The sequence below is a fragment of the Eutrema salsugineum genome, unplaced genomic scaffold (assembly GCF_000478725.1).
Source record: "Eutrema salsugineum unplaced genomic scaffold, Eutsalg1_0 scaffold_18, whole genome shotgun sequence".
NCBI lineage: Eukaryota > Viridiplantae > Streptophyta > Magnoliopsida > Brassicales > Brassicaceae > Eutrema > Eutrema salsugineum.
This window is the reverse complement of record NW_006256846.1, coordinates 2,998,660-3,011,247: the sequence shown is the minus strand read 5'-3', so window position 1 is coordinate 3,011,247 and position 12,588 is coordinate 2,998,660. Positions and strand designations below refer to the sequence as shown.

General features: G+C 43.2%; 3 protein-coding genes across 3 annotated transcripts; 1 reads left to right on the top strand and 2 right to left on the bottom strand.

The window, feature by feature from the left end:
• Nucleotides 1-3,552: 3,552 nt before the first annotated feature.
• LOC112087236 (40S ribosomal protein S3-3) lies at nt 3,553-4,290 on the top strand. Its single transcript, XM_024157266.1, has 2 exons — nt 3,553-3,817; nt 3,978-4,290. Exons 1-2 carry the CDS (start codon nt 3,731-3,733, stop codon nt 4,185-4,187), a joined length of 297 nt encoding a protein of 98 aa, XP_024013034.1. The 5' UTR covers nt 3,553-3,730; the 3' UTR covers nt 4,188-4,290.
• Nucleotides 4,291-4,394: 104 nt separating this feature from the next.
• On the bottom strand, nt 4,395-4,989 carry LOC18020416. Its single transcript, XM_024157265.1, has one exon. The coding sequence runs from the start codon at nt 4,920-4,922 to the stop codon at nt 4,542-4,544; it is 381 nt and encodes a 126-aa protein (XP_024013033.1). The 5' UTR covers nt 4,923-4,989; the 3' UTR covers nt 4,395-4,541.
• On the bottom strand, nt 4,443-12,327 carry LOC112081428. Its single transcript, XM_024157264.1, has 7 exons — nt 11,627-12,327; nt 11,418-11,552; nt 11,268-11,324; nt 10,773-11,183; nt 10,420-10,689; nt 9,453-10,327; nt 4,443-5,155 (listed from the first exon to the last, which is right to left on the bottom strand). The coding sequence occupies exons 1-7, from the start codon at nt 11,904-11,906 to the stop codon at nt 5,099-5,101; spliced, it is 2,085 nt and encodes a 694-aa protein (XP_024013032.1). The 5' UTR covers nt 11,907-12,327; the 3' UTR covers nt 4,443-5,098.
• Between the last annotated feature and the right edge of the window lie 261 nt (nt 12,328-12,588).

Below are 12,588 nucleotides of genomic sequence, written 5' to 3'. Positions count from 1 at the left end.
ATAAATTCAAAAAATAAAAGCCCTATCAGGCAAAACTGAGGGAAAATGATAACATTTGAAAAAGAGTTAGTCGGCCCTCGGGGTCTTTAAAGCTGCTGCCTGATCTGCAGTGATGGTAGCCTCGTTAGATTCAAACTCATTTACCTCGGGATTAACCGAGGTCACAGCAGGAGCTTCGGACTCTGGTTCTGATAACAGCGATAACCTCTTGTCGTTTTCATCGAGAGAAGTCAGACACGGCTGCATCATGACAAGATTGGAGTAGAGACATGACCTCCTCCAGCACCGTGTAGAGAACCTTCTTCTTCAGGTCATCGATGAAACATGATGTAAGGTTTGTGGGCCTTCTCATTATTGTCCAAACACTTCACAATCTTCTCAAGACGATTCCTCGCTTTAGCATGAAGATCGGAGCGGCAGGCCTTCTCCCTTGCCATCCTCTCTTGAAACCGGGCCTTGTCTGATTCAAACTCCTTTGCCAGCAATTCTGGAGCCTTCGCCAGCTCGCCCTTGGCAGGCTTGAGCTCAACATTTTCCTGATGAAGGAGATCGATTGTGTTGTTTAGCCCGTCATTCAGCTCCATCTCGGTGGTCATACGCCTCTCAAGCTCTTTGATCTGGTTTTCAAGATCCGCATGCTTTTGTTTCTACTCGTAATTCACCACCAGGGAATTTCTCTGGCTGGCGAGCTGAAATAAAACGTGATAATGTTAAGTCAAAAGATTTTTTAAAGATTAAATGGAAAGGTGGAAATCGAACTCACAATAGCAGTCGTATGCGCTATCTCCTTGTAGCTTTGAGGGAGAAACAGCACGAGATCTTAGGCATCTTTGGCTCGCCACCTGAGATCTTATGGTAGAGATCGGTACAGGCCTCCTCGTTGTCCACCAAGGGTTCGTCCTCATCATAAACGAACCAAATACGAGGCCTCTTGCTTGAGCTAGACTGGGAAGAGTCCTCCAGTGTTGGATCCCAGTTCGATCTCTTACGGGAGTCCGATGGCCTAGACTGAGGTTGCCGAACTGCAACTTCTTGAGTCTAGGAGATCGGAGGAACATCGAGGATGACTTCCTTTTGAAAAGAAGAGCCTTCTGTCCTCTTTGAAAACTTTTTCTTCGAAGACATCTTCTTTTGAGCTTTATGCTGTTCATTCCCAGCAAGGTGGACTGAGGTCAGAGGAGGAACCTCGTCAAGTGCCAAGTTGTGTTTCTCTACGGTCGGTGCGGTCTTGCGGGTCTCCTCATCAGGATTCTAGTCATCATCGAACAGGTTGGGAATTTTCTCGAGAGACATCATGTTTGCAGGTTTGAGATTGATACGTCTAGATTTCCTGGAAGGGCAAGGACGGTTCTGTCTAGTTCGGCGTCTGGAAGGATTAGGCTTTGGATCTTTAACTGAAACGGGAAAAGATATTCAGAGTGACGAACTGTGAAATAATAAGCGGATGAAAGAAGTAAAGAAGCTAGATGTACCAAATCTCTGAGCTCGTCATTCAAGTATGTCTTCCCACGTGTCTGGCCAGCAGCGCTTACCGGCTTCACTAAAAGCTCTCTGGAACTCGTTTGTTAGACCGGTGTTGGGTAGAACACTAGGCAGGTGACGACCTGCGAAAAAAAAAGAGAAACAGTTAAGAACATCCAGCAAAAACCAGCTAAGAGAAAGCTGAGATCATCTAAAGCTACCACTCAGAACCCGCCACTCAGAGTGAAAAGACTGGTTCGTGTCGCTGAGGGAAAGGTCATGAACTTCGAGTAAGAAGTAGTTCGATTCAGACCTGTAACGAGGTCGTGACCGGGCTTGGCATTAGCAGAAAAGTACCAGGGCTTCTTCGGGTTAAGGTTCACAGAGAAAAGATCCTCGAATAACCGGTTAGTAGGATCCTCGTTTAGTTCAGAGCGGATAAGCCGATATCCCGTGTAGTTCGTCATGGAAGCAGGCATCATCTACGAAAGTGCCACCCCACGGCGATTTCACTATTGGAACAAACGTGCCAGAATTAGGAATTTGAGGTTGCAGGCCCTGAAGTAATCCCCGTGAACACATATGAAATCTTCAGGAACGTCCCAAAGACGGTCTCCGACCTCGAGCGTGATAAAAACCACTCATTCTGAGATGCCGCTAACCTCCAGCGCAGCTCAAATATAGTCGGGTGTACACGAGGACGAACCCACATCCGTGGGGCGAACTACCTTTCACGCAGGGACTTTCTCAGCCGTAATATCTACCGCTTGCACTTCGACATCTTCGTTCCCAAGGTCATTCCTAATCTCCTCATCACCGACCTCAACTTTTTTGTCGCCAACCTCCTCCTCGTTATCACCTACTTCATTGTCAACGTCCTCGTCAACGTTCAGAGGTACATGTGCCTTGGCTTCTCTGGTACTCTGGGCTAGGTGCTCCGGGAGGTTAGCCGCAGAAGCAGGTCAGCTAGGTCCAGCCCCAGCCAATCTCGAGTTCTTCCAAACTAGGGGTTGAAAAGTTGGGAGATCTACCGATCTCTCAGATGACTGAAGCGCAATTGAGGGTTCAGAGGGCTCGCGGCGATCTTCAAGTAGAATTCCGTTGAAAGAAACATCATTGGAAGAAGATTTGGCAGATATTTTGGATCAAGGAAGGGGAATTCGGAAAGGAAGGATTGAAGAACAGAAAGAACAAGATGAAGATAGATTGGAGAGTTCAAGTAAATCGGAAGAACAGATGAAGATCAATCGGAAATCTCAAAGGCAAGTCGGAAAAATTGGAATAAATGCGAAAATAAAACTAGAGAGAGAAATGATTCTAGAGAGAAGAGAGAGCGGCATACATTTTATTTGCGGAGAAGCGAAATGAGGAATGGGAAGCGAACTTCAGGTTATAAAGGAAGAATAGTGATCATGACGCCTCAATTTTTGCAATGGTTTGGATCTCACGCGCCTCATTAAATTAAGGTTTTGAGAGTCACGGAAAACGAATCGTCAGGAGAAACCAAACTCGGTTTGTAATCAGGATTGAGGGTCGAATTTAAAACAAGTTCGTCAAATAATAAGCCATTTCACCGAACTGAGGGGGGGGGAGGACTAACTGTTGAAGGTGAAAACCGTACCTCCGATTTTCTCCGGTATAAACCGATATTAGCATAATTAAGCCCGGTTAACAAATGATAGAATACCGAGAGAATTGGACCGAGCGAACTCCCGGACCGATCTAGGCTCACAAACATAAACTCGGTGGTGGAAACTTTCTAAATGAATAAGAAAAGTTTCCATTGGTGAAAACTTTCTAAACGAATAAGAAAAGTTTTCATCTTCAACTTAGAGAGAAAGAAACTCCTTTGGGATCCCATATGAAGAAGAGATTTCGTGGAAGAACGATTCAGATCACATATAAAAAAGAGATGATTCACCACCAAGAAGGACACAAAAGAACTTCGAAGGACCTGGAAATTGAAAACTAAAAATATTCTAAGCATCTTTATCTTTAAATCCATTATTTTGGCTTTCCCTCTTTATGGCTCTCCATTTTTTTTTTTTACTCTCTATCTTTTTGACTTTCCCTTGTTTTTGCTCTCCCTCTTTTTTGGATCTCCATCTTTTTAAATTAGTCATATTAATAGTTGATCCCGGCCGGATGAAAATTAACACTCACTACTTTTGTCGTTTTTTATTTTCTCAGAATACCTCTATCATATTTACCTAATGCTTGCTTACAGGTTCTTGTGAGTGGAAAACTCCGATCTCAATGTGCTAAGTCAATGAAGTTCAAGGATGGTTACATGGTTTCCTCTGGTCAACCAACCAAGGACTATATTGATTCTGCAGTGAGGCATGTTCTTAGACAGGTCATTTATTCCTCTAAGTTTTGTAATTAGCAAGTAAACAAGAAACGTATACTTCTCTGAGTGTGATAACTTTTGCAAACCGGTTGCTTGAAACTTAGCGTATCTATAGAGCTCTTGTGTATAATATGTGTAACCTGAGTCTGGTTGATCCAATGTGCAGGGCGGGCTAGAAATCAAGGTGAAGGTCATGCTTGACTGGGACCCCAAGGGCAAAACAGGACCGATGACACCATTGCCTGATGTTGTGATCATCCATGGTCCGAAGGATGAAAATGCTAACCAAACATCTGTTCCGATTGTTGCCACGGCTGCTCCTGTCCCAGAAGCTCCGCTTACAACCACAGATTACCCAGAAATTCCAGTTGCTTAAAAAGCCTTTTTGCGTTTGTTTTTTTTGTTTTATTAATAAGTTTTGTAGATTGAGTTACATTAAGGATCGTAGGTGTAGGTTTTTTTTTTGGGTATTGATTTCTTTAAATTCTATCTATCTATCAACGATATGTTCTATGTTTTTTCACCATTGTTAACAACTTGAGGCTATAGAATTCTATTTTATTGTAATCTTGAGTCCAATGAAGAATTCCAAAGCAGAACCTGGTGATAAAGTAAAAATAGAAGATAGAAGAAGAATGAAAAAGTTCATTGCTGAAACATTACATGGATTCACAAATCAATACCAAACTAAAATGATAGAGATCATATCTCTTTTCGCTCTCTCTCTCTTTTAGCCTCTCTTAACTGGATCAAAGTTTGAGACACCAACGACCACGCCGATAATCACTGTGAGCACCACGCCTCCCGCGGCAATGCTAAGCAAGAAGTTTTTGAGAGAAGGAGAGATTCCTGAGCCGGCAGCTTCAGCCACCTCAGGGATCACCATTGACACGGTGAGAGCTGCGGCGGCTAAGCCGCTCACAGCTTTCTCCATCTTTACGTTAGATGCAGTCACATGAAACCTTCGTGAAGGCATGGCTAAGGTGGAGGAGGAGGAGGCTTTGGATGGCTTCAAAGGCAATGGCTTGAGGAAGGCAATGGTTTTTGCCGATGAAGATGATCGGTTTTGGGTGAGTGGCATGACCAATAACACAGCGGAAGTAGAAGCCATTTCTGAGTCTCGTCGATCTTTCTCAAATGTGAGTTTGGTGTTTGAGAAGAAGTGAAAGGTGGGTGGAAACGTAAGATATATCATATCAGGAGTGGGAGATATGAGTCTTACGTGGCCGTTTCTGAGGATGGAAGTGAGATTCGTTAGATAAGGTTTATCCTCATTTTTTTTAATTGTCAGTCCAATAAGGTTCGTTGCTCTCTCTTCGGATTCTCCCGGGTGAATGAATGACCCTAAAAAAGATATTTTAGAAAATAAAAATATATTCCATTTTATAAAAACTACAAGAAAAGTCTGATGACCCGAAGAGAAAAAAAACCCACCCATGTAGAAATTCTCCTATTATTATTATTATTATTATTATTATTATTATTATTATTATTATTATTATTATTATTATTATTATTATTATTATTATTACAGTATAGTATAAGAAATTGACATATTTAAGAGGTACTTTTTCGGAGTCAACCCCACATATTTGTTTAAAGTAAAAAGACCGTGTAACCCCTACCCACAAGAAGCTTTTCAGCTGTCCTACATGTTATGCGTGTGTCAGAACCGACAAGGATATCCATTTGAATAGATTTGGACTCCTTCGTTATACTAACGAAAACATAAAGATAACTCAGAATAGGGTTAACAGACCATCAATCCGTTTATTGGACTCCTCATTGAGTGTGTCGTTTCCTATTTCCTCTTTACTTAACTGCAATAAGTATCTCTGCAATAGCGTTTGGTTTCGTATCCTTCATTCTCTATACTGTCGAAGTGTAGAAATTTCTCTCTCAGTCCTCTTTCAAACCCACTTCTGTCATGAATTCGTTAAATCTTCCGAAGCGAATCATATCGGCGGGAGACGAGCCATGGGGACAGCGAGTTATAACTTACCAGAAATTCAGCATCATTTCAGATCTCGTAGCGGCGCTTAATGAATCGGAAATCGACTTTATCCGGGAGTCCCCTTTGGGGATGCTTCTTGAGATCCCTTCCAAACCGGCTTGGTCAGGTACGTTTGGGCTGTTTTTACTCTCGCGACAGCTCGATGTTGACCGGAAGAACGAGATTTGGTTTGTTTTTGCTGGACGGCCGATTAGATTCTCTCTCCGCGAATTCAAAATCGTTACTGGATTGAACTGTGGTAGATTGCCGCCAACTGAAGCGAGAAAACAGAAGTCTTCGACAAACCCAAATTACGCCAAACTCTTTGATGGAAAAGACGATGTTACTATCGAGAGAGTAATCACGATTCTGAAACGCCGGCGAGATCTGGACAAACAAGTCCGCATAAAAATGGCGTGTCTCGTCCTCGTTGACGGAATTCTGCTACCAACTGTCCATTACCCACGAGTAAAAGTGGTAAAGGAACATGCAGAAATGACGGAGGATCTGGTCTCATTTGTTGAGTACCCATGGGGTCGGCTTTCCTTTTACATGATGATATCTTCCATTAAAGAGAGGGAACCATCGAAGCTAGTGAACGCCAACGTAGCGATTCAAGGTCTGTTTGCAGCTCTACAGTTTGTTGTTTTGGAAGCTGTCCCATCGCTTGCAGATAGTCTGAAACAGTCTGTCTCCGCCGAAGTTGATGACGAAGATGATTTCCTCCCCCAACAGCGACAGGTCCTCCAATTAAAGTTAAGTCACGCGCGTGACATCGACGAAGCGGAAAATGTACAAATGAACTTTGTTTAACGTAGTTTACAGTTACCTGTATAGTAAATGGGGGAACTATCTACATTGAGGTGAATAGAGATAGCAACCTATATAGATGTCAGTCAGGATATCTGTCAACGTGGTGTCCGGTATGTTCTCGAACAATTTGTCTAACCTAGATAACACTTAATTTGTCATATACAACAAGTTACCAGACAACCGTTAAATGAGGAATATCCGCCATTTAAAATATAGGTAGATGGTAATAAGAATATCTGTCTATTTAAGATTCATCTAATTTAGTTAACGCATATTTTAGTCATGTACAACAGAGTTAACCAATAACTCTGTTCTTCTTACGGATACTTAGCTGAGTATAGAGGTAACCCCGAATTGTAATTCTTTGCAGGATCTAGTATTCGACGAGGAGGAGGATCTTAGCTGGGCGGACGATCCTATTGATCCAAAGGTTGAGGAGATGTTGAAACTCATCCAAGAAGGTTTTCAGTTCAAGAGCGAGATGTTTGTGGGTGGGAGCAAACCAGCTGTAATTCCACCAAAGTCAAAGTCAAGAAAAGGTAAATCTGGCAAAGGTGTTGGCGGAAGGAGCGTGAAGAATAAGGATAGAGGTGCTGGTCCAAGCACAACAATCTCTGACGAAACTCGCATTGGGAATATAATAGAGGCTAAGTTGTCAAAACACGAAATCGCTTTAGAGGAAAAATTTGCAGACATGCTTGTCAAGAACAACAAGGTTGTTATTGCTGCGTTGAAAAAACTGATAACGAAAAGCACTGTTAACTTCGGGGAACTCCCAACGAGGTCTGTTTCCGTCGATACTTCCTCAGCAGATGGTACTGTATCCGATAGTAGCCAAACCACCGGCAACGGGGACGAAGACAATGCCAGCAACCAGTCACCCGCAGAAGGATGCAACACCGAAAACGGTGTTGACATTGGCAATCAGAACGAACGGCTGTCTACGGAGGAAATTATAGCCTACTACTCGGCCAATCACGAGGACAATGGAGGACCATCCGCCTTACCAGAGCAACCACCCCCTCCGGTTGTTTGACCATCAAAAATCGGGGGATTCAACCTATGGAGTTGAGCAGGCAGATAGGAGAACTATCAAGGTACTATAGTTATTAGATATGCCAGGTTGCAGATAACCTGAAATCCATCACGGCATGCCGTTTACTATCAAAAGTTTCCTCATCTGGTTGTAAGCAGGAGGAAGCCATGGTGCACGATGACTCTCAGCCTCTTAACCGGTCCCCAACACCTATGGGGGATGGCTCTAACTTACCTGGCGTGAAGTATGATGGAGTAAAGGTAATCAGCTTATTTACAACTAATCATGGTTAGCAGGCAACATTTTCACAACTGTATATATTATGTGCTGGATATATGACTTATATATCACCCATACGTATTAACATTCGCCGGTTCTGTAGTCTCTCTTTATTCGTTCTTTATTTTTGCCCGCGGGACAAGACCAAATGGAAGTCGTCGATGAAAATGCGCCTAGGAGCCGGTCTACACCAACACCCGTAGTGGTATCTACTTCTTTCAAACTTTTCAAGGCTAATCTGATTACTTCCAACTCCTTGTTTTCTAGTAACAATGGTTATCACGACCCCAAAATTAACATTCGCCGGTTCTGTAGTCTCTATTTATTCGTCCTTAATTTTTGCACTCGGAACAGGACCAAATGGAAGTCGTCGATGAAAATGCGCCTACCAGCCGGTCTACACCAACACCCATAGTGGTATGTACTTCTTTCAAACTTTTCAAGGCTAATCTGTTTACCTCCAACTCCTTGTTTTCTAGTAACAATGGTTATCACGACCCCACGATAAACTTCCTCTTGTTAACTAAAAATTTCTTTTTGTTATAGGCCCAAGATGATTTGCAAGAAGAAGATGTCCATTCCAATGTTGCTCACCAAGCTAAGCCGTTGGGCCAACATGTCCCAGTTCGCACTGTTGTCATTCTAGTATTTTTATGTATTTTTTGGTGTTATTTTTTTGTACATGTAACCATTATATGTATGTTTGTTGGAACCCGAGTAGGTTGCATCTCCAAACCCTGATGACGATTGCCCGGAGGCTATAATCGGTTCACAGATAAACGACGCCGATGTATCTGCCGTAAGTTACAATCCTCTGGATGTAGGTTACATATCGTTAACCAGTACGAGGGGGCTAATTATGTGTTTATTTTTGTATCTACTACCTTAGGTTGATGGAAACATTGTTAACAGCCCTGACGTTAACCAGCCTGAGGTCACAAGGAAAAGCAAACGTCCTAGGATGATCTCTTCTCGGCTAGATGAGCGCTTTCAGTGTGATAAACGATTGAAGACTCTCATAGGCCATGAGAAGGAGTCGGACTTGGAGAAGCTGTCGAGGCTTGATGAAAAGGTCCAAAACGCTATCAACAGCGTCAAAAGGTAGATCATGTAACCTGATGTGGGTATGTTGTCCACACGCGTATACTTATATGCTGACTGATCTGCAGGGCAATCAACCTAGGGAATTGTATATCTTTATCCGGAAGGGAGTTAGCGGATTTGCTTGAAAGGAAGAAAAGCCCTCCAGCTAAGGTAAGTATCTCAAACGGCAGGCTAACCGCAGTGTCGTCACTATCCTTTTAGAGTTAACTAACATATCGAGTAAATCATTTTCAGGTTATGGATGCTGTACTAAAATTTTCACGGCACATGCTAACTAAAGTATCGTAAACTCTGTGTTCACAGTCAACAACAACACCATTAAAGATAACTATACCCCTACCAGAACTTCAACCTAACATTCAACGTCGTTACCACAACGTGTTACACTTTAGATTATTAGTGTTTGAATGTAGTACCTTGCGAATCGCAGAGTAAATTGACGAGTGGCGGTTTGAGACGAACACCAGCTCCGGTTCGTCAGGCACTATCTCACTAAGCTTCTCTAAAAACCATTCCCATGCCTCGTCATTTTCGCTATTAACTATCGCAAACCCAAGTGGGAATATCTGAAAATTCCCGTCCTGAGCACTCGCGGCAACCAGACATCCTCCATAACGATTACGGAGATGTGTGCCGTCTATGACGACGACTTTGCGCATGTATTGGTAGCCCCTCGCACTGGCATCTAACGAGAAAAAGAGATATTTAAACCGCTCCACCCCAGTGTTATCTACCTCTGTTTTTATACCTGTAACAGAGTTTGGGTTTGCTTGTTTCAGCAACTTAAAGTATGTTGGAACCAAAGCGTAGCTGCCCATAGCTGAACCCAAGGCTTTGTCCATCGCAATCTCCCTAGCTCTCCATGCTTTCCAATAGCTGATGTGCAGGCTAAATTCCTGTCTGCACAGATGCTGCAGTTCAAACGCCTGTGGTCCTCTTCCTTCTACTCCGTATTTAGAGCGCATCAGTTCACCAATTACCGCAGTGGAAGCTTGGCGATGAAAGTTCCCGCGCGCATCCACACTGCATGTGTGCTCTTGTTTTGCAGAACAGACCTCGTACCGGCTACTTTCCTCCATTTTTGTAGCGTAAACACGCCATGGGCAAGTGTCACCCACACACACAACAATGATAACATTGGGACAGGATCTTGCGTATCGAAAGTGGAATTTATGGTTAATTGCGTGGATAGCCAGCTTCCTTTGACAATCTTCTTTGTTTTTGAAAATGCGACCGACGAAGATGTCATCCCCTTCGTAATCGACATCATGTAGTGCTCGCTCCAGCTCATCTGTATTACAGTTAACCATATTAGCACGGTAACATCCACTTTCGATAACACGGTAACCGTAGTACTAGATATTTGTTTCAGAAGCTATATACCTTCGCCAATCGGGTCGTCAAAATATGGGGGTGCGTCGCGTTCGTGCATCGTTGGCGTCACCCTTGGCTCTTCATTCATTACGTGGAGTCCGTCAACTCGGATTACAGGTCTGCATGTTGCCGTAGGAACTATCTCCCCACCTGCTATGGCTTTCCCTTTGTCACGCACCCCCTCACCAGGGACATACACTGGTATCCCTTCGAGTGGATTATTAGAACTTCCAGGTAAGTTTGTTTCATCAGTAATTACTTGGGGTTCCATATTATCACCTACACAAAGAACCACACACTTATCGTTCTACTTTATGCCTTACTGAATCGTAGGTTATAAATGTATGTTTCATTTGCTATACCTATTAAAGAGATAGCAGTGTTGGCCACAATAACAAAGTCAGAGCTCCCATCGCTTGATGTTGACATGTTACCGGTGTTGGAGGATGAAGATGATTGTCCAACTAGTAAGGCGTTTTCAGTTTGCGCTAAGTTGCTCCCAACGAATGCTCCAGCTAATGTCAACTGTAAGCTGTTGTCAACAGTACGAGAACGGCCATGATGATGATATTCTGGTGCAGATTCCTTACTCCTCCTCTCTTTCTCCCCAATATCACGTATCATCAACGTAGACTGACTCAGAATATAAGCCTGTGGGGGGTAGGTGGTTGCTGCGGCAGTGTTATTATTCGTCCCTGAACGGAAATATCGCCACAGCTCCGCCAACTCTGCTGGCGTTTCCACACTGGTCCTCTGTACGCTAGACGATAACCCTGTTTCCCGATAACACACAGTTAACTTAGTTGACAGCACATAATATGTCACCAAGGTCATAAATTAGTATCACGTATTGTTACCTAAAACAGAGGAAGGCGAGGGTACAACACTCCCGATTGTCTCAGCAACTTGGTTAACTGCAGAAACTATTATATTACTGTCATCAAACTTTCCAACTTCTCAAATACCACATCCTTAAGCAGCTGCTTTTAACACTTTATTTTTCTCACCTGGGGTAGTTGGAAGTGTAACATAAGGACCACCACCTCTGTTCCCTTCAACTCCCCTCTTGCGGTTGTCTTCCCTCTGCCGGTTGGCTTCAATCGGATTTATATCCGTCATTTTTGTACTACCAACGATGCTACCTGATATTACACATTACGACACATTACTACAAAGTTATCTTTACATATCTTTATGATACAACAACAAATCCAACCTGTTCCGCCTGTCTGGAAAACATGCAACGGCCATTTATTCAGATCAGTCAGCCGATTCGTCATTTGAGGGCCCCCTTTTGAGCTGTTTCCGCGTTCCGGCGGTTGTTTTCCTAATGCGGTGACGGAGTATGAATTTACGTTCCGCTCTGTTCCAGCTGGTATTATCCTAGCCCGCAAGAACACCTCGTCGATGTCAGCTCTAATGGCTAGAAATAGTTCAACGTCATCATCGTCGACAAAGTTGATAGGCTGTGCTTTCCTCCATTCAGGCCCCAGCATTCACTGCGGCCATTGGTACGTTAGCTCCACCTCGTCACCAGGATGCAAACGAAGCTCAAATTTCACTGCCTGCTCTAACTTTCGGAAATTGTCTTTCTCCTTCACGGTAACTGAGTAGTTAAATCGTTGGACATCGGGTATATGATCCCACAAGCCCTCGGAATCCTTCACCCAGAACCCACGGTTAACTCTCACCTCCATCGTCATACCTTCAAATTATCATGATAAAAGAGTAAGATAAACAAGTTAACTTCCACCCAACATAGCATCATCAACAGCGGAAATTATATAAACTTTTTGAGTTTATATATGTTACCGGTAGTAACTGTCGTTGTCGTTACACAGCTGCTGAAGTTATTACCTCCGAGCTTAACCCCGCCGAACTTAGTAAATGCTAAGAAAGGAATTTACTGCTCTGTGTTTTTTGTCAACCTTTTTTCCTTCTAAGTTGCGGTGGCAACAATTATACCGTCATTAAATAGGAGGAGTAAAAAGTGTCGCGTAACTTCAGTTTCCCGATAACACTGATAAAAGATATTATCTGTTTAATTTCCTAATCTCTAAGCTTTTATTTCAACGGTTGAGATCGTATGTGCAGGCGGCGGTAGATTGGACAAGGATTTATGTCAGGGCAGATATTCTTTTTGCTCATAATAACAGACAGCTTCATTTAATGCTCCCT